The 19,434-nt window shown below is 38.1% G+C and overlaps 1 protein-coding gene and 1 non-coding gene across 4 annotated transcripts; one reads left to right on the forward strand and one right to left on the reverse strand.

The window, feature by feature from the left end:
- Nucleotides 1–31: 31 nt before the first annotated feature.
- On the forward strand, nt 32–16,688 carry RSRC2 (arginine and serine rich coiled-coil 2). 3 transcript variants are annotated; one of them, XM_053669874.1, is made up of 10 exons: nt 32–195; nt 3,934–4,090; nt 5,177–5,220; nt 7,611–7,823; nt 8,679–8,882; nt 10,460–10,582; nt 12,882–12,961; nt 13,741–13,973; nt 14,645–14,734; nt 15,715–16,688. In XM_053669874.1, the coding sequence occupies exons 2-10, from the start codon at nt 4,010–4,012 to the stop codon at nt 15,892–15,894; spliced, it is 1,248 nt and encodes a 415-aa protein (XP_053525849.1). In that variant the 5' UTR covers nt 32–195; nt 3,934–4,009; the 3' UTR covers nt 15,895–16,688. The 3 variants fall into 3 exon arrangements, with proteins under 3 accessions (XP_053525849.1, XP_037016826.1, XP_037016827.1); XM_037160931.2 differs by having other exon boundaries at nt 7,633–7,823; XM_037160932.2 differs by lacking the exon at nt 32–195 and adding an exon at nt 5,997–6,074 and having other exon boundaries at nt 4,042–4,090.
- Nucleotides 16,689–19,174: 2,486 nt separating this feature from the next.
- On the reverse strand, nt 19,175–19,330 carry LOC119060843 (small nucleolar RNA SNORA79). The gene has a single exon (XR_005084674.2). It is a non-coding gene; the product is annotated as a small nucleolar RNA SNORA79 (small nucleolar RNA).
- Nucleotides 19,331–19,434: the final 104 nt, after the last annotated feature.

A 19,434-nucleotide genomic window follows, 5' to 3' on the forward strand; every position in this document is an offset into this window, starting at 1 on the left:
GTTGCTATAGAAGGCCTTCACAGAAGCCCCTTTCCTCCCAGCAAGCTGTGCGACGTGCCTGGCCTCATCCCCTTTGTGCCATCCGGGTCTCTTAGCTGAGCCATTTAGTCTGTGGCGAAGCGTCAGGGCGATCTGTACTGTTGAGAGCCGCAAATAGAGGCGCCGCTCTAGCGGCCAGGACTCTGGACTATGGCGGTAGGTGCCGAATCTGAGTTTGAGGCCAGGGGTATTTTTATTTTTTTATTTATTTTTTGCTACTCGCCAAGATTGCGTGAACGGCTCCTCGAGCTGTTCTCCGCGCTGGTGTGGACAAAATGGCGTCGCGGCCTTCTTCTGCGCCCGCCATCATGGCTTCCTGCTCTAGGGAGGGGGACCAAGGCGGTGTCGGTGGGGGTGGGGAGCTGCAAGGAGTGTCTTTTTATTTCCAGAACTTTCCTCTTCTGTTTCCCAGCTCTGTACCTTTCGGCCCACAGACCTGCCTTCAGTTGAGGTTACTCCCTCTCGTTAGTGGTTTACGTGGAGTTACGTTAGGTTTTGGGAATATGATTGCGGTGGGGAAGAGAAAACTGATCCGGGTCTTTTGGAGAGTATTGACGAAAAAAAAAAAAAAGGGTCTGCAAGGCATAGAATGTGATAAGAAAGAGATAAGAAAAGAGCAGTTTTACTCTTGTACCAATTTGGCTTTGCTTACGTTCAATAAAATGAGTCTAGTTGCATAATTTCGATTAATACCTCTTAGTGGGGTACTGGGGAATGTGTTGGTGAAAAGGAGTAAAAATTAGAATTCATTAGAAGCATTTGGAACCAACCAAATGATGCTACGTTTCCGGAGCGGCTCGTGATGTAATAAAATTGAGGTCTTGTGGAAGCTTTAATCCAGTCCTATTTTTGGCGTTTTTCCCTTAAATGTAGGAAGCTTTCGGTGACCCACTTAACTTAAGTAAGAATTACAGTTCTTAAATGATATGAACAACAAGGCTGCTTTAGGCAAAACCTCATGCCCAAATCTGATGAATTGCGTTGTTTTGTGATTACTTCATTGATACTTAATCCTGTTAAAAGAAAAATGCAGGCATTCTGCTTTCCTTCCTACTAACCAAAAAGATTTCACATTTTCAAAAGCAAATCGTAGTGGTAAACATTGAAAAAATAGCTGGTTCACTGTGTTTTAATATTTGGGGGTAATAGAAATCACAAAGGATGGTCCTCCGCACCCCCATAACGGATTGGTTGAATTTAGGATCTGCTTTCTTTAAAGAAGGTTTCAAACAGCTGGCATACTATTTGGTATTTATGCAACTAATCGGTTTAATGTTTTCCTTTGTTTAGTGTTCTGAGCTTTAAATATATTTTAAAAGTAAAAAAAAAAGTATTTTTCACTTGCACTCAAATTTTTAAAGGCAACTCAAACATTGGTTTCTGCAGTTCCTCCTTAATAAAAAGACACAATTCCGGGGGGGGGGTGGCCTAGTATTAAATCCAGCTACCTTCTCTGCACTGGAAAAAGATTTGTAGTCTATGTCTTGAGCATTTTAGGGTTTTAAACCAGATACACATTTTAAGAAACAGTGGTGGCCTTCCAGTTGAGCAAATGCTGGTGTGCACGGTAGTTTCAGCAGGCATTTAAGGTCTTTATAGAGAGGACCTTTCTAAATCAAAGTGATGCTTAGAAATTTTTAGAGAAACATTAATATGCAGTTGATGGGGGGATACAAAAGTTTTGTGTGAGCCACGTGGTCACCTGTCGTTCATATATGTTGAGTGATAGAGTGGTTCTCGTCTGGTGTGGTTTTACAGATGAGGGTGGCTGTTAGGTGTGACTCTAGGGCAGGGTAGCTTCCCTTGAGCCCAGGGCATTTGACTTCCCTGTCGCCATTCTTCGGTGATGCTAAGCATATACCAGGGAAGTAAGCCACTGACTAAACTTAATGCCTGGCTACATGTTGGTTTTTCCATGCAAAGGTTATTTTCAGTACTAGCTGTGGTCTCTATAAAAGTGAATAGATGTGCTGGTGGTTCTGAAATGCTCTCCTGGTGCGGCATGCACTGCGAGAGGCGAGAGCAGGGCTTCAAGTTTGCGCGAAGGGTAAGCTTTGCCAACCCTTAGTGCATCATAGATACAGCTGAAATAGCCTTTAAGAATAATAAGAACAAAAATAAAAGAACCTATGTTGTGAAAAGAAGGATCACCCTCAATTGTTGGTTACAGCATCACTTATTAATAGATGGTGAAGAGTACCATCTTAGGTGAGTCAGCTAATGTAGCTGGATCTCATCTATAAAATGAAAAAGTTAAACACAATTCTAAGAAATGAAGCCTTTCAGCGCAAAAATTTATGATTCCAGAAATCACTCATACATAGAAAACGGCAGGTGGGGGGAGTGTGCTTGAATGAGCCTCTCCAGTATTTAGTTACCTCCTTCTTCTGCTTAATGTTTGGGCGGTAGGTGTACCATTGTTAACACATAATTTATGTCTCTAATCCCATCTAGCCTATAAATCCTTCCCATTTAATTTACCATTTTATTCCTGGAGTCTAGTGTGGAGTTTGGCACATTTTTATAGTCAGTAAGTAGTTGAAATAATGCACCCTTTCCTATGTATGACTCCCCATTTATCCATTTCAGCCACCTTCTCTGAACAGCAGGGTCAAATATTTTAGGTATTGTGGACCAGGTAGAGTCTCTCATGGTCCTTGTTGGTGGACTTGCTTGTCCACTCACTTTGACAACCCTTTTAAAAATGTAAAATGTATTCTCAGCTCAAGGACCCTATTTAGCCAGCATCTGTCCTAAGGAATCAATTGCCCAGACATAGGAACTATTCCATGACTCACTTAAATCAATTTCCTCCTTTGCGATACTCAAGTTTTTTGTAATTTGGACCACACAGTTAAGCAGAGTCACAGATATATTTTTTAATGGAAAACTAGTAGCTAGAACTCATTTCTTATCAAACATTCTGTGCTGAGTACGCAAGAGGCAGTGAGCAAGGCCCGAGAGATTGCCTTCTGTGACCTGGAAAACAGGGCAGTGAAGTTTAGGTGGAGGAGCCTGCCCTTGGGGGGAAATCAGGCCTCTGGGGAACAGTGTGTACACTTGGTTTGACTTTTAATTTTTTTTAAAGTGTATATTGTGATAACTTACAAACTGCTTTAAAGCAGAAACAACTTAATGTTTCCATAGCCCAGAGCATATGCAAGGAGACACAGACCTTATTTTGCAGCAAAGGGCTGTGTTCATTAAAGACCATTGGTGAAATTAAGATTGGGCTTTTGGATTGGTGAGTTAATTTCCTGTTACTTTTTTCAAAAGCTGTTTTAAGATTTTACAGTCATGAGTTTAACTTTTTTTAATTGACTTCTAGAAAGGGGCATTGATTTGTTTGTTCCAACTTACACATTCGTGGCTGCCCTGACAGGGATCTAACTAACTGAGCTCCCTGGCTGGACCATGAGTCTCTTTCACCTTTAATGGCTCGTTTAAAAAGTGATGATGATACTCTGGTTTCTCTTCAGATCGTATAAATCTTTTGCCTTTTAAAAAGTGTTGGTGAGGTTGGCTACTTGAATTCACAAATTTAAAATGGACTTTTTTCTGCTTGAAATGTTTACTGGACTTTGAGTCCCTTTTTTCCCCTCTTAGCCCCTTGCTTTGAAAGTTTTAAAATAATAATTTAAAAAATAAAGATACATTTGTCTAGTTCCATATGTCTTTGGTATTGGGTTAGTCATTTGGGTTTATTCAGGCCTATTTATCAGGTACAAAGCATATTGAGCTATCTGGAAATAAACCATTCTGGTTTATTGATTAACCTGTTTATTTTTTAAAATCCTAGGATGGCTATTTTTCCTTCCCACCCTGTTTTTTAAGAAATTGGTAATATTTTCAATGTAATTAAGACTCTCCAATCATTTTTCTTGAAACTTTTAGGCTAGTGATACAGAACGTGATGGACTAGCCCCCGAAAAGACATCCCCAGATAGAGATAAGAAAAAAGAGCAGCCAGATGTATCTGTTTCTCCTAGAGCTTCAAAACATCATTATTCAAGATCACGGTCAAGGTCAAGGGAAAGAAAACGAAAGTCAGGTATGAATTGTTGGGTAATGCACACTACCAGCATTTGCTATAATTCATGCAAACATGTATAAGACATGAACTGTTTACTAATAATATGTGTGTTCTCCCCAGTTTAGTAATGGATAATGAAAGTCCATTGGTAATTTCATGGAGAGTTTTTCAGTTAGGAGAAATATAAATGTTCCAATGTAGAAATTACTTGTTGAAAGCAACAAGTTAAAGTACATTTAAATTTGTGTCATAGTAACTGTTAAACTCTAAGATGTATAAAATACTTCAATTTTATTCTTTCAACATTGATACAATATATTGAAAGACACACAGGGCTGGACAAAAGGAGGTTTACAGTTGTGAGTACATGAAACAGTTCTTGTATTACATATTTTTCCGTATGAACAACTGTAAACCTACTTTGCCAAATCCTGCAGTGTGGACAGTGGTGTATTATTCTGGACTTATTAAACATCCTTTGATGTAAATTATTAAAAACATTTTTAATCTTTTTTTTTTCTTTACAACTGTATTTATTTTTAGAGAAAGAAGAAAGTAGGGAGAAGGAGAGACAAACATTGATGTATGAGAGAGAGATTGATGGGTTGCCTCGTGCCCCCAGTTGGGGACTCAGCTGGCACTCAATCCACTGACCCATACCAGCCGGGGCCTAGCCTTGTTTTAACTTAATGTTAGAGTATTTCTGAAGCAAGAGGTTTGGTATTTTAAAAAATTAGACCAATGTATAGGCAGTGTGGTGTTTGGGGTGTGGTTATTATTACTATTTTTTTAATGTATTGCTATTTAATGAGGCTGTTCAGTGGAAAATTGAATAGTAATGAGTTGAAAAGTTTTAAGGCTCGAGCTAGTTCTTTATTCTTTGTGTCCACAAATCATCTACACTATGGTTCAAATGTAATTTTTTTATATACATATATTTGAAACTACAGTATTATCATAAGTAATTTTGAATGGAAATTTTTCCTATACTACAACATTCTTTTGACAACTTACATCACATGTAATGCAGACTGTTACAAGTATTGACATTGGTGTTTGAGGTGTTCGTCTATGTTTATGGTGCGTTTTTGTATGTCTTGACAGATAATGAAGGAAGAAAACACAGGAGCCGGAGCAGAAGCAAAGAGGTAATTAACACTTTGTAGTGAATAGGCAGTTTAAAATATTTGTAAAGTATCTGGTAGAAATGTTTGTGTGTGAATATGTGATATTGTTCAGGTAAGTACCAGAACTTGAGATTTAAAAGGTTAATTGGGCTATAAAATAAGCATGATTTCGATTCATCATTTTTTGAAGAAGATAGTTGTTTGTATGAAAAGTTCATTCAAAAACTTAATTTTACTATGTTGTGAGAATATTCACAATAAAAATTTCATATGAAGAATATAAGTGGTTTTTTAGGCCTGTCACACAGAGCTTCCATTAATCTGAGGTCCCGAGTCTCCTTATGCCTGACGACCACGTAGGATTTCTGAACAGCAGTGTAGATGTCTGTGGGCTGCTTTTTCTTTGTGGAGACACTAAGAATCCTTTTTTCATTAGTAGACTAGTTGTATTTCTCTTAACAGTGGTTCTTAATTTTGAAATAAAAGTGTCAGAGGTAGCTAGAGAGGTGGCGGCGACCACAAAGCCGGAAGAGAGGGAAAGGCAGCAGCTGTATTACAGAGGAGTTGACTCGCCCAAACTCACCCAGCTGAGAAGACGGAGCGGACAGGCGCAGAAGGAGCTGCCGAAAGGGCAGAGTCCTGTGGGGGCTGGGCAAGGGTCCTAAAACAAACGGGCAGGGACTTCACCTCTTCCCCTAATGGAAGCTCTGTTAAATTTTTAATTTAGGAGAGTTTTTGTGAAAATGACTATTTTGTTTAGCTCACATGATAACATTTCTATAATAAATCATACTCAGCGTGCTAATGCGCGAAGAGACTGAACTGAAGACGCTGCAGACTCAGATAGCAAAATAATAAGCCTACTTCATGATAAGGTAACTATTAGTCATTCAAACTCCTATTTCCCTTAAGTATATCTTAAATCAGTTAAGGGTTTTAATGGTTTTTTTTTTAATTAATAGTAATGTTACTTTTGAAAAACTGGTTTGAAATAAACTAAAACCTTTGAAAGTTTAACCACTTAAAACCTTTTCAGTTTGCCACTATATGGCAAAATCAAGGAAATGCTTTTTTATAACTCATGTCATAGAGAATTGGCAATGAAACTAAAATTTAGCTGTGACTCCAGGTCTCTTTATTTTTCTGTAAAATAATAAATTACTACGATCATTTTAGATAAGTCATCGTGCATGTTATAAAATGTTTGGCCAAGTTTTTTGTTTCTAAGAGAAATTAATGTTGACTGTAAAGAACTATCTTATGGCCTATTTTGGGAACCATGAAATACGTGTCCTACTGTGGAAAAGCACTGGCATGAGCATCAGACCAACACGGGCCTGGGGTCAGCTCTGCAGCTGTGTAGCTCTGTGACTTCTAAGGCTAAGTTTAGTTATGTATAAAGTAAAAAGGATTAGAGGGTCTGAGTTTCCTTCCAGCTTTAAAACTGATTCTGAGATGTCCGAGATTTTAAGGTTTAGCTACAAGATGGATTTGACAAATTTTAACATGAGGAATCCCGTGTGTTGCACTTAATCTAAATATGTGAATGTAGGGTGGAGACTTGATCATACAATTTTAGCTCAGTCTCTGAATGCATGTGTTGGGAAAATAAAAGCTTTGGGTTGTTATCTTTCAGACTAGGGGAGACATCTGTATTGTGTAATGGTGTAGGGATTAATTATGGTACACCTAGTCTGAGTGCATAAAAGTCAAAACATATAGTTGCTATTTTCTGTGCTAGGTACGTGAAATGTAATAGAACTCCAAGTCTGTTGGGATATTGCATAATGAAAAGTGATTGCCTCACAGTTTAGACATTGGGAGAAGAATCAAGAGACGTCTTTTAGAGAGGGGATGTGGGAGTATAGCTATACAAAGGACACTTCAATTCTGCATAATGTAATTTGGAATTGCAGAAACTTGACTATTATTTAGTCAAGTTAATTTACTTAGCTACTTAATTTGAAATGCATTTTCTGGTGCATTACTTTGTGTCCTTATTATCTTCGTTATTGTTAGTTACTTAAACTTCAATTAATAGGATTCTGGACTTAGAAGTTGATGTATATATTGGGTCTGTTCATCTAAAAGGCTTGTTGGAAAAACTAAAAATGTTTTGTATGTGTATACTTCTCTTATTTTAGATACAAGAGACTTTAGGAGTTCCTATTCATAACGTTGAAAATTGTATTAATAGTGGTATTGAAAATATTTGGGGGAGAAAACTACATTTGAGGGCTTTATAAAGAGAAAGCACAGCCAGTCATCTATAACTGCAACGTGTGGATGATACGAAACTAGAGCAGTTTTTAAATTCGCCACACGCTCCTAAGGTTACTAATGTTGCATCACAACATTTCTGTCTATTGATGCCCATACTAACTCTCTTTGTTGCACTATTTTCCTGAAAGAACCAACTTCTTCTTAAAACAGGCAAGAAGACATGAGTCCAAAGATAAAACCGCCAAGAAACACAAGTCTGAGGAACATAATGACAAAGAACATTCTTCTGATAAAGGAAGAGAGCGACTAAATTCATCTGAAAACGGTGAGGACAGACACAAACGCAAAGAAAGGAGGTCGTCAAGAGGCAGAAGCCACTCAAGATCTAGATCTCGAGAAAGGTAACTAGTTTGGTGTGTATGTCTTCTAAAGAGCTCCTAAGTCACATAAAGCTGCTCATTTAATGGGCACTACCCTCAAAATCTTAAGAGTATTGTTTGTTTGTTTTTGCTAATATGATGTATTTTTCTGCTTGCTGATGTCCAAGCTTTTTCAATGAAAGAAAGGATATTCAATTATGTTTATGTAATTTAAGGCAATATAACTATCCATATAATTGCTGATGAAGGATTTATTTGCTGTTAAATTCTAATCTAGGTTTCGTCTTGTGGTATAGAGACAGATTTTTTTTCTTTTTTTATAAATATATTTTATTGATTATGCCATTACAGTTGTTCTATTCCCCCTCATTCCCTTCCACCCTGCACACCCCCTCCCCCACTATTCTCCCCCTTTAGTTTATGACTACTTGTAGAGACAGATTTTTGAGAAACTGAGTCATGTCTCAAATTTGTGGGATTTTTTTTTTTTTGTTTTAAGAAGCCAGTATTTAACATGTTTGGAGATTTCTGTAAGGGATATGTAAATTAGGTCAAAATTTGCAGTAGTTCGGTAACATGATTATAGTCTTATATTTTGTAAATAGTAGATTTTCAACTATTACTCTTAAATTGGGGTAGGATACACTGCATTTTTAATAGTATTGTTTTACTATGTTTGCTAAGAGACATCAAAAAATGCAGTCAACTTTTTTGTTATAATTCTTTCCATTTAAAACCTTAAGCTATCTTTTCTGTACACAATCCAGTATTAGTTTATTGCCTATCTTGACTGCATACACTACAGGTACCCAGTTGATAATGTCTATGATGGGAGAAATGCATCTCTCACAACAAACTCGTGGGCTTTGATTTCAGGCGTCATCGCAGTAGAAGCAGGGAGCGGAAGAAGTCACGGTCCCGGAGTAGGGAGCGGAAGAAGTCACGGTCCAGAAGCAGAGAGAGGAAGAAATCACGATCGAGAAGCAGGGAAAGAAAACGTCGCATCCGGTCTCGCTCACGCTCAAGGTCAAGACACAGGCATAGGAGTAGAAGCAGGAGTAGGACAAGGAGTAGAAGTCGGTGGGTGTTCACCATCTTGGTTAAATCATATAGGCCCTTCATAGGCTGTTTTTCTTCTGTCAGAATAAATTGTGGGTCAGAATTGATTTACAGAATTACGTTCTGTAATGCAGTATTACACAGCCAGGTTTGGTCAGATTGCTTGTGAGGTGAAGGTGTGAATAGTTGCATTTAAAATTGTTACTTGTACACTGAATTCATCACGTTTATTACAGTAGCTTGCATTTATTGCATCCCTACCATGTGCTAAATGTTATGGCATAGTTCTTTGCACATGTTAGTTCATCCGGTTCTCAAAACAACTGTTTTGTAACTAGACCCATTAGAATTTGAGAGGTTGAGTTAACTTGCCCAGAAGCCCAACATCATAGTTACTATAAATGCTAAAACTCAGACCCGGTTCCAGATGTGTCGGAATGCGGTCGTCAGTATGTGAACTGCCTCAAATACCCAAAAGGTGGCCTGAGACTTATATAATGTTATTAACTGGTATAACCCCAATTAAAAAAATTTTTTTTTTAAGATGATCTTAATTCAAATCTGTCTTGATTAAGAGAAGGCTTTAATTTGTTGAGACAGGACAATAATGAGCATGGGAGGATTTTAAATTCTTAATAGAGAATATGTTCTCTTTATTAATGTGATTATTATAGTATACTTTATCTGTGGTCATGGATGCTAATTAAAATAATGGAAAAGATTTTTAATATATATTTCACTGATTATAGTATTACATTTGTTCAATTTTCCCTCCTTTCCCTCCACCCTGTACCCCTTGTCCCACCCGCATTCCCCCCTACCCTAGTTCATGTCCATGGGTCATAAGTTCTTTCGCTTCTCCATTTTCTATACTATTCTTAACCTCCCCCTGTCTATCTCATACCTACCATTTATGCTACTTAATCCCTGTACCTTTTTTTTCATCCCCTGCTGTCCCACCCCCACCTTAGCTGATAACCCTGCATGTGATCTCAATTCTCTGATTTTGTTCCTGTTCTAGTGGGGTTTTTTTGTTTGTGTTTTTTTAAGTATAGGTTCAGTTGTTGGTAGTTGTGAGTTTGTTGTCAGAAAGGTGTTTTGTTTTTTTTTTATTGCCATTTTGGCAATTCAGGCCATTATTTATGGCTTTTCTAGTTTTGACTATTGATACTTTTTATTCTGATCCATACCTGCTTTTCGTGTTTTATTTTTCTAATTCTTTGTTATAGTGATTCATGCTTTGTATTTTTAAAAACATCTACAAACTCATTCATTCATTGTAGATTAAAATACTAGGAACATTTAACCTCCCTGTCTCACTACCAGGAATTTATATGGAAATGTACAAGGGTAGTCTTTGCAACGTTGGGTGAAATAGCAAGATTGGCATTGACCTGAGTGTCCGTGTGTGGCAGGGATGGTTAAATGGACTTGCAGGAAACCAGTCACATACACGGGGAATTTGGGATGTCTGTAGACAGTGTAGGACAGGGGCAGGCAGGAATTTTTGTTAAGCCATGTAGACATAATGGACTTTGATTCAGCAAAATTGTTATTGCTTGGCTATAATGAGACATGTAAAATATGATTTCTTACAGAGATAGAAAGAAGAGAATTGAAAAACCAAGAAGATTTAGCAGAAGTTTAAGTGGCACTCCTAGTCCACCTCCCTTCAGAGGCAGAAACACAGCAATGGACGCACAGGAAGCCTTAGCTCGGAGGTGTGTGCTCTCTGTGGACACTTGTATCCCCCTCGCCCTCCTTTGAACTTGAAGTAGGTTCTCAGTTGTGTGGACGAAATGAATGCTTGCAGTCAGAAGATAATTGAAATAGTTAAATCTAGCCATGAACGCTGTTGCCCCTTTGTGATCTAGAACTAAGTAAGTGATTTAATTCTTAGCTTATTGCACAATTGTGGAAAGATTGCATGTCTGCGCAGTTCCTATTTCCCTTTGTGATTAACTGGCTCGAGTTCTCAGTTCTAGACTAGGAATTAAAACTTAGAAAACAACTAAAATCTGATTTAAGAACTTTGTTGATTTTGCCTCTAACACTGCTTTGTCTTGTTGTTTTTCTTCCTCAAGAAAAGAATCTCTGAAACAATAAGTAGAATTCTGTCTGTGGTTTTTTTATCACAAGCCAATTTGATCTCTTAAATTTTACTGCTGAGAGCATAGGAGCACCATTGTAGTTTTAAATATTATCATATTTCAAAGATGGGTGGTTGCGGGGCCACACGCCGGTTCTGGCTGCAGTCTGCAGCACCTTTCAAAGGACTGCCTTGTCTCAAAGGAAAGGAAAATCCCAGTTCTTGTTTGCAGGTTTTCACATGCTCTGAAAGCTATAGTCTTTTGATTTTGGCACTTTTTCGTTATGAAATTGAGTTTGTACTTTGTTTTTCCCCATTACAAAAATACAGTTATCACAATGTAACCTGATGGGCTGCTGCCTTGTGAACCCAGCCTGGCAGAAACTCCACCTGAACAGCAGCAGCAGCAAAGGTGTGAGCTCACCCCTCCTTCGTTCCATTCACTTTAGTGAATGGTGTTAATTCCAAACTTGCAATGGCCATTCTAAAAGTGCAACCAATAATAGTCAAGTGTGTTTTCACTCCGAAACTTAAGATAACAGAATTAGGAAACAAATTACCACAATATTGGAACTAATTTATAAAGAGTGGTCCCATTAATTCTGTTTTTTTGGTTTTTTAAGATTTTACTTAACTTCTAGAGAAGTGCAGGGAGGGAGAAGATAGAAACATCAGTGTGTAGTTGCCTCTTGCCCACACACCCCACACTGGGGACACTGCCTACATACAACCCAGGCCAGTGCCCTGACTGGGAATTGAACCAGTGACCCTTTGGTTCACAGGCCAGTACTGAATCCACTGAGCCACACTAGCCAGGGATATATGCTGGTGGGTTTTAAGCCATAAAATGTATTCTTATTTACTGCAAGTTTATTATGTTTTAAGTTTGGATTTTATTAAAAAGTTGAAGCTTATTGTAGTCTAAAAGTTTTCGCTTTTTTTTGTTGTTGTTTACTTAAAAACAATACAATTTTTATTACCACTTTTTTACTACCACTCCCCAAAACAAAAAACCCTTTCCCTCAGTTCTTGCCTCTTTCTATCACAGTCAAAAGGAAAAGGGGGTGGCGTTTAACTTTGAATTGGTAGATCAAGGAATTCTTCAAAGAAAAGGCTTTCTCTTTCAGGAACTCAGGACGAAAATATTTAGGATTCGCCATGTAGGAAGGAAGTAGATACTGACTTGGCAGCGTATTTAGTGTGTGTTCATTGGTGAATTTAATGTGAATCGGCGTATGTTTTGGTTTTGTTTTGGGATGAATTTGTGTTTCGTGTTGCCAGTTCTTTTACTCATGATACATTTTTTTCAGGTGCTAAAAATTTCCTAATATTGAGCACCACCGCTGCACCCTCCCCCCCTCGATTTATTAGATTATAGGGAATGGCAGTTTGAGTTTGTGTACTCATTCAGGAAGGAGTTAGGTTTCTTTGTTTGTTTGAAGATTTTATTTGCTTTTAGGGAGGGAGAAAGAGGGAGAGAAACATCAATGTGTAGTTGCCTCTCACCCACTACCCAGGCATGTGCCCTAGACGGGGAATCGCACCCACAAACAACCCTTTGGTTTCTAGGCCAGTGCTCAGTCCACTGAGCCACATCAGCCAGGGTGGGAAGGGGTTGGCTTAAAATTTTTTTTTATTATTTATTTGAAAGCTATTCAGTAAAGTATATTTAATGAAAAAATTCTCTGCATGTTGATTGGCCTTATTCTATGTCAGCCTCCTCCAGAAGTATTTGGTAAATCTGTAAACATTGTTTACTATTTAATATGCTCTGACTTATTTCCAGTATTTATTTTATCCTTATTTCTGTAACTGACACTGATAAAGATTGGATAATTTTTATTTTCTCAACCATTTCTGGAAACTAAAAACTAGTGAAGATAAACATTGGTTTTATATTGTTTTAAATTTATCTAAATGGTCTTTGACAGGTTGGAAAGAGCAAAGAAGTTACAAGAACAGCGAGAAAAAGAAATGGTTGAAAAACAGAAACAACAAGAAATAGCTGCAGGTAATTTTTTCTTTGTTCTGAAGGTGCGGCATTTCAGGTTCAGAAAAGTAATAGGAAAAAACTACCCAGCATCCTTGCTCCCCATTGCTACACACGTCTTCTGGTTATGGTTGCGGAAATGGAGTTTATTAAAGATGGTGGCCTGGCCTGGAGTATGTGGTGTGCCTCACTGTTTAAGAGTCAAGTTTGTAGACCTAAACATGGCCACGGGGGACTGGAGGTGGTCAGAGCGTGCTTCCTCTTGATCGAGTGAAGTGGAAGCTGGGAGGTGGGTCGGGGGGTTGGTTGGTTGGTTTTTGGTTTTTGATAATTCTTCATTAATAGTGGTACTTTAAAATCTAAAGTTGCACAAACAGCCTTTTACAGGAATAATTTTTAACAACTTTTAAAACTTATATTCTGGACTGGCAGGAAAATACATGATTCGAAGTCATTCTGTTTAGTATCTGTTAAATGGTCGCCGTTACCTGTTTTAATATTTTTAAGTTTTGGATAAGTTTAGCTACAAGCAGCAAAATTCATTTTCATTGTAATAATACACCTCTTTACAGAATTCTCTTTATCTTTAAGCAGTAAAAGAAGTTTTAGTACATATAAGTGATCATATATAGAAATATGCCTATCAATGAATACATTCAATAAGTGTTGGTAAACATTTTTGCTTTACAACCGAATGTTCAGTCATTACCTTATACGGTATTTGGTGAATAGTAGCCTGCGGTGAAGTAAACCAGGCGGCTTGTTTTAGTCTTAAAGTTCACACTTTCCTCCTCCTTCAGCGGCTGCAGCTACAGGAGGGTCCGTCCTCAATGTGGCTGCCCTGTTGGCATCAGGCACGCAGGTCACCCCTCAGATAGCGATGGCCGCTCAGATGGCCGCCCTACAAGCGAAAGCTCTGGCGGAGACGGGGATCGCCGTGCCTAGTTACTACAACCCCGCAGCCGTGAATCCGATGAAATTCGCTGAGCAAGAGAAAAAAAGGAAAATGCTTTGGCAGGGCAAGAAAGAAGGGGTAAGTTCTTTTGTTCCCCTCTTTTGTCATTTATTCCTAATTAGCAGTTGGTTTAAAAAACAAATTGGAGTTGGAAAAAAATTAGTTTGGCTTTTTCTTCTGAGAACCTGATGGAGGTGGTTTAATTTGCCACTGTTCTTATTTATTACTGAGAAAATATGAGGCTTTCAAAGCAAATCAGTAGTAATACTATATGTTTATTAAGCAAAAAAAGGCTCCTTAGCTTTTTTCTTTTTTAAACATTTTTAAATTTTTGTTTATTTATTTTTAGAAGGGAAGGGAAGGAGAGAGGGAGAGAAATATCAATGTACGGTTGCTTCTTGTGCATCCCCTGCTGGGAACTGGCCCCTGCTGGGAGCTGGCCTTGCAACCCAGGCCTGTGCCCTGACTGGGAATCGAACCTCGATCTTTTGGTTCGCAGGCCCGTGCTCAATCCACTGAGCTACACCAGCCAGGACTAGCTTTTTTCATAAGATATATTATCATGGGCTTATGTTTCTTTGCTTCACTACTCTATAATAGAAATCTTAATTATAAACTTCATTGATAGGTATAAATGCTATTGTTTTTTCTTTTTGCTTTATTCTATATATATAATGGAAAGATTTAATACCCTAGTAAAACATACTTAAACTGTACATATTCTGAAAGTTCAGTGTTTATCTTTCCAGGACAAATCCCAGTCTGCTGAAATATGGGAAAAACTGAATTTTGGAAATAAGGACCAAAACGTCAAATTTAGGAAATTAATGGGTATTAAGGTAAGTATATACACTTTCTATTAAAATTCCTACTTAATTTTTAGGGTAACACTGGCACTCAACTTCAGATATATTTCAGTGGTGTCAACTCTGCTTTCTGTTTTATGTTCTGCAGATTAATTTTACAGAATTAACTAAATTATTTTGACATTATCACTAAGTTGACAGCACAAATTACTTAAACTAACAGGTTTGTTGATTATTACTGTGTGTTTAGACCTTAGGTCACAGGTGGCGGGCAAGGCCTGCAGGCCGAATCCGGCTCTCCACCTTGTTTCTATGCGGCAGCAGCGCCGAGCTCTTGCTTCACTGTTAAGGAGTAGTTACATGTACACAGTTCTAAAGTTACATTCAGTCCTTTGAAGGCAACCCAAAGGACCCCAGTGAAAATGAGTTTGACACCCCTGCCTTAGATGAACACTGTTCAGGGTCATCAGAATCTGTTTGTAAATGAAATTTTTAAAAAGGAATTAATGGATTTGCTTTTTAATAAAAATACTGCTCATTTAATGTTAATCTGATGGAGTAGGACCTTGATTTTCTTAAAGTTTCAAGGAAGCTTTTTTTAACATGTAGAAAATTGAGTTTTTGCTGAATACAAGTAACACAAACAGTATTAGATTTCATACAACCTGGAAAGGTCCACAGTTGTTCAGACATTGGTCATTAGTAAGGGAATTGGTTTTTCATTGAAGGACTCTAAGGAGTAAACTAAGCTGGCTCTTCACACACTGTCAGGCATTTTCTCCTGTTCTTCATCGTGCCCACTGAAATGAAGCTGATGTATTTTGTTACATCCCAGTACCTACAAAGACCATAGGATGCTGGGTGGGTGGGTGGATAGATGGGTTAATGGAGGTCAAATATGTGACCTCAATTATGAGGTCCTAAAAATGTGATTTACCAGTACTGTGAAGTGAGAGAAGCATTTTTCATTCCTGTCTGAGTTCATTTTAATATATTTTCTGTTTGCTGTTCAGAGTGAAGATGAAGCTGGATGCAGCTCAGTTGATGAAGAAAGTTACAAGACTCTGAAGCAACAGGAAGAAGTATTCAGAAATCTAGATGCTCAGTATGAAATGGCAAGGTCTCAGACCCACACACAAAGAGGAATGGGGTTGGGTTTCACGTCATCGATGCGAGGAATGGATGCAGTTTGAAAAAAAGATCACACTTAATGTTTGGAACTTTCTACACTTCTGGTTCTGATGTCAGGTCCTTGTTCACCAAACAGCTAGCATTCTAGCTTGCATGGGTGTTGCATTGACTTTAATTTATTGAAAAATAACGATTTTTTTGTAAATATCAGATCAGTGATACTGGTGTTAGTGTTGTAATTAGGTTGAACCCACTTCCATTAAACTTGACAGGACTATAGAAGGACAATATTTTTTAGTTGATGAATTCTACTTTCAAAATGTGTAAAAGCTGCAGGTGGGATAAAATCTCATACATGGATTTTTTTCGTGTCCGCTGTCTTGTGTACTTTTGTACTTAACCTTGTACAGTTATTTTCATCTCTCGAAACATGAAAGTTACTTATGTTCTTTAGAAGATCTGGCCATTTGGTACATACTGGCACAAAGAAGCTGGGTGGTGATGATAATAATAAAAATGCTTTTCTCAAAACTGGTGTTAATTTAAGTTACCTGGGATTCTTATTTGAATTTGTTTTATGGTTTCTGTAGCATTTTGCGATTGCTTTTAGGAAACACTGACCAAAAAAATTTTTTTTAAAGAAAGAAACTGCTATTGGCAATTCCATAGTAAACAAAAAATGTAAAAGGAAGTTGGGAGGAGTAAACAGATTTATTAAACTCATACTGTTTTCCTACTATTATAAGGGACATAATTGGTGTACAGTATTTGTTAAATATTCCATGTTATTCAGGAAATAGATTAATACCTTAAAGGGATGTAAGCACTTTTATTTTAATAAAGTGCCTTATAACAAGTTCTTGGTATGCCCTTCGCTCATTGTCCCTATGAAGTCTTCTCCAGCATAAACTAAAGTATAAAACGGCAGAAACCACTTTGTCACTAAACTGACTTGGACATCAGTCTGGTGGAGGGCGGGGACTACAGAACTTGTAATTCATGAGCTGTCCCTAGAAAGGTCCTTTGGAGAAGGTAGTCTTTTGGAGAAGTGTCATGCTTCAGTGACAAAGTCAAATTATGGGGAAATGATAGCAAGATTTTTCATTTTGGCATCCTCACATTTTTTTCCATTTTATGTATACCTTATCAAATCAACTTCATTTGAGTCTGTTGCCCTGACTCCTGTGGTTAAGTGGGTTGAGCGTTATCCTGCAAAGTGGAAGGTCATGCCCAGGTTGCCAGCCAGGTCCCCAGCTAGGGGTGGGCAAGAGTTCTCTGATAATGCTTTCTCACAGGTTGTTCCCTCCCCTTCTCCAAAATAGCAGTATTTAAAAATTTTTTTAATAGACTCATAAAGCACATGTAACTGCTTCCAATATTTCTCTACAGTATATTAGAAGTTTGGCTTATGAATGAAATGGTCCATCCTTGACTCATCTGGAGCAGCTATTTAAAAATGAGTGGCCAAGTTTAAATGAAACTAATATCTAAAAGAGTTTTACAATGGGTATTTTTCGTTGGAGATACACATTTTTACATTCACAATTTCATACTTAAATATTTTAAATCCAGTGTGTATTTTATGTTTTGAAAAATCCTGAGACCAGCCATATGTAGTCAGGGGCAACCATATTCAACAGTGCAGACCCAGAGGGAGGCATATTGGTAATTTGTTAGTTGCATAATTTAAGAAGCAATTAATTGGAGTGAAGGGATGTGAGGCCAGTTAACTGCTTGGCTCAGTCGGAATTAAGTTTATAGGAGAAACACACTCCATAGATTTGATTTTATTAAATCTTTTTCTACCCCTTCTGGCTGTTGGGATGCTGTACATTTCAAAGCTGAAGGCCATGATGGGTGTTTTGGGTGCTACGCTTGGTAGCAGCTGAACTTGGTTGCTGTCCAGGAGACACGGGGAAGCAGGGCAGTAAAACAGCTACTCCGAGGGGAGCTAAGAGGAGCAGTGAGAGCAATTGCCTTTGAGGAGGGTAAGTTGGAAGGTGGAATAGGAATTGGTCATCGTGTATGGGTGTTGAGAACAGCATATTCAGAAGAAGTTTTCAACTTGGGTGGATTTGATTGCAAGTTTAGAAAACATACTACTTAAGAAGTAGGTTGGTGGAAGGAGATGGAAACAAGTTGCTTTATATGTCATTCCTGGTTAATCAGCTTCATGGGCCAACAAGATTTTAATTGTATATTTGATTATTTAAAAAGTAGTAATTTGCCCTGGCTGGTGTAGCTCTGGATTGAGCACGAGCCTGTGAAGCAAAGGGTCGCCAGTTCAATTCCCAGTCAGGGCACATGCCTGGGTTGCAGGCCAGGTCCTCAGTAGGGGACACACGAGAGGCAACCACACATTGGTGTTTCTCTCCCTCTCTCCTTCCCTTCCCCTCTCTCTAAAAATAAATAAAATTTAAAAAATATAATTTATTTCCCTGGTTGGTATGGCTCTGGACTGAGCACCAGCCTGCAAAATGAAGGGTCTCCAGTTCAATTTCTGGTTGGGATACATACCTGGGATGTGAGCCCCTGTATCAAACCAGTAAGCTTTTTTGCTTTCATTTTATCTATTAAATATCCTTTACTTCTAAATACCTACTCTGCCACCAGAGAAACCGTCAAGAGTTCAAACAGACTCAGCCTGAGAAATGTCAAAAAAGAAAGGTTCAAACCTGTAAGAATTTCTATGAGTTTATTTGAGCCAAACTGACGATAATTGCTAGGAAGCAAAATCTCTTCAAAGAGAAAATGCTCCGGAGGATGGCGGTTCTGCACCTTATTTTATAACATGGGAGGGAGGCAGGAGAAAGCAAAGTGGGGAAATCTCTGGGATTGGATAAAGATAAAATGAATAAACACACCTACTTTCACATAAGTGGGTGTAGGATACTTAACAACAATGAGGGAGGGGCCCTGTCATCTGCTTTGGTGGGAGATTGTGCCCTGCAGGTTCTGGAAAAGAAATTACCTGGACAGTCCAAAGGTAGATGGGAAAAAGCATTAAGACGGGCTCAGTAAAGGTAAATGATGATCTTTGTCAAAAAAAAAAAAAACCTGTCCAGGACAGCATTACCTATTATAAATTACCTTTAGTTAGAAAAATACTAGTTTTAGACCATCCTGTGTTTATTTGAGGACTCTAGTTTATAAGGCCGCCAAGCAGGCCTCCCCTGAGCTTATCAGGTTTAGTATGTGGCCCCTTCTCCCTCCACGAGATAAATCAGTATTTTAATATAGCTGTTTTTTTTTTCATAAAACGAAACAAGCCCCATAAAATGAAATAGTTTGTCCAAGATCGCAAAGGTAATCTGTGAAAAAACTGGAGTTCTTTTTTTTTTTTACTGTTTGATTACGCAAATTTCAGAAAATAAACAGATAATTCCATTATCCTAATAGTTTCTGAGTGAAGAAAATTTAATTTTAATTTATGATGACCTAAAATCCTAGTGCCAGTGGAGTTCTTAATTCTGTCCTTGCTGTTGGGCATGCACACCACAATCAGTAATAAACCACGCGTCGTGTTCCGATTTTTTATCCTTGGGTGCGTAACAAGGACAACCCGTATTGTTTTAACACGTTCTGATTAACTTGAGCTTTTT

Source organism: Artibeus jamaicensis, unplaced genomic scaffold (genome assembly GCF_021234435.1).
Source record: "Artibeus jamaicensis isolate MK-2021 breed Jamaican fruit bat unplaced genomic scaffold, CSHL_Jam_final contig_525, whole genome shotgun sequence".
Lineage (NCBI taxonomy): Eukaryota > Metazoa > Chordata > Mammalia > Chiroptera > Phyllostomidae > Artibeus > Artibeus jamaicensis.

Coding starts and splice junctions, on each gene's coding strand:
- RSRC2 (XM_037160931.2), top strand. Junction 5,221..7,632: donor GCCGGAGCAGAAGCAAAGAG/GTAATTAACACT, acceptor TTCTTAAAACAG/GCAAGAAGACATGAGTCCAA. Junction 12,962..13,740: donor ACAACAAGAAATAGCTGCAG/GTAATTTTTTCT, acceptor CTCCTCCTTCAG/CGGCTGCAGCTACAGGAGGG.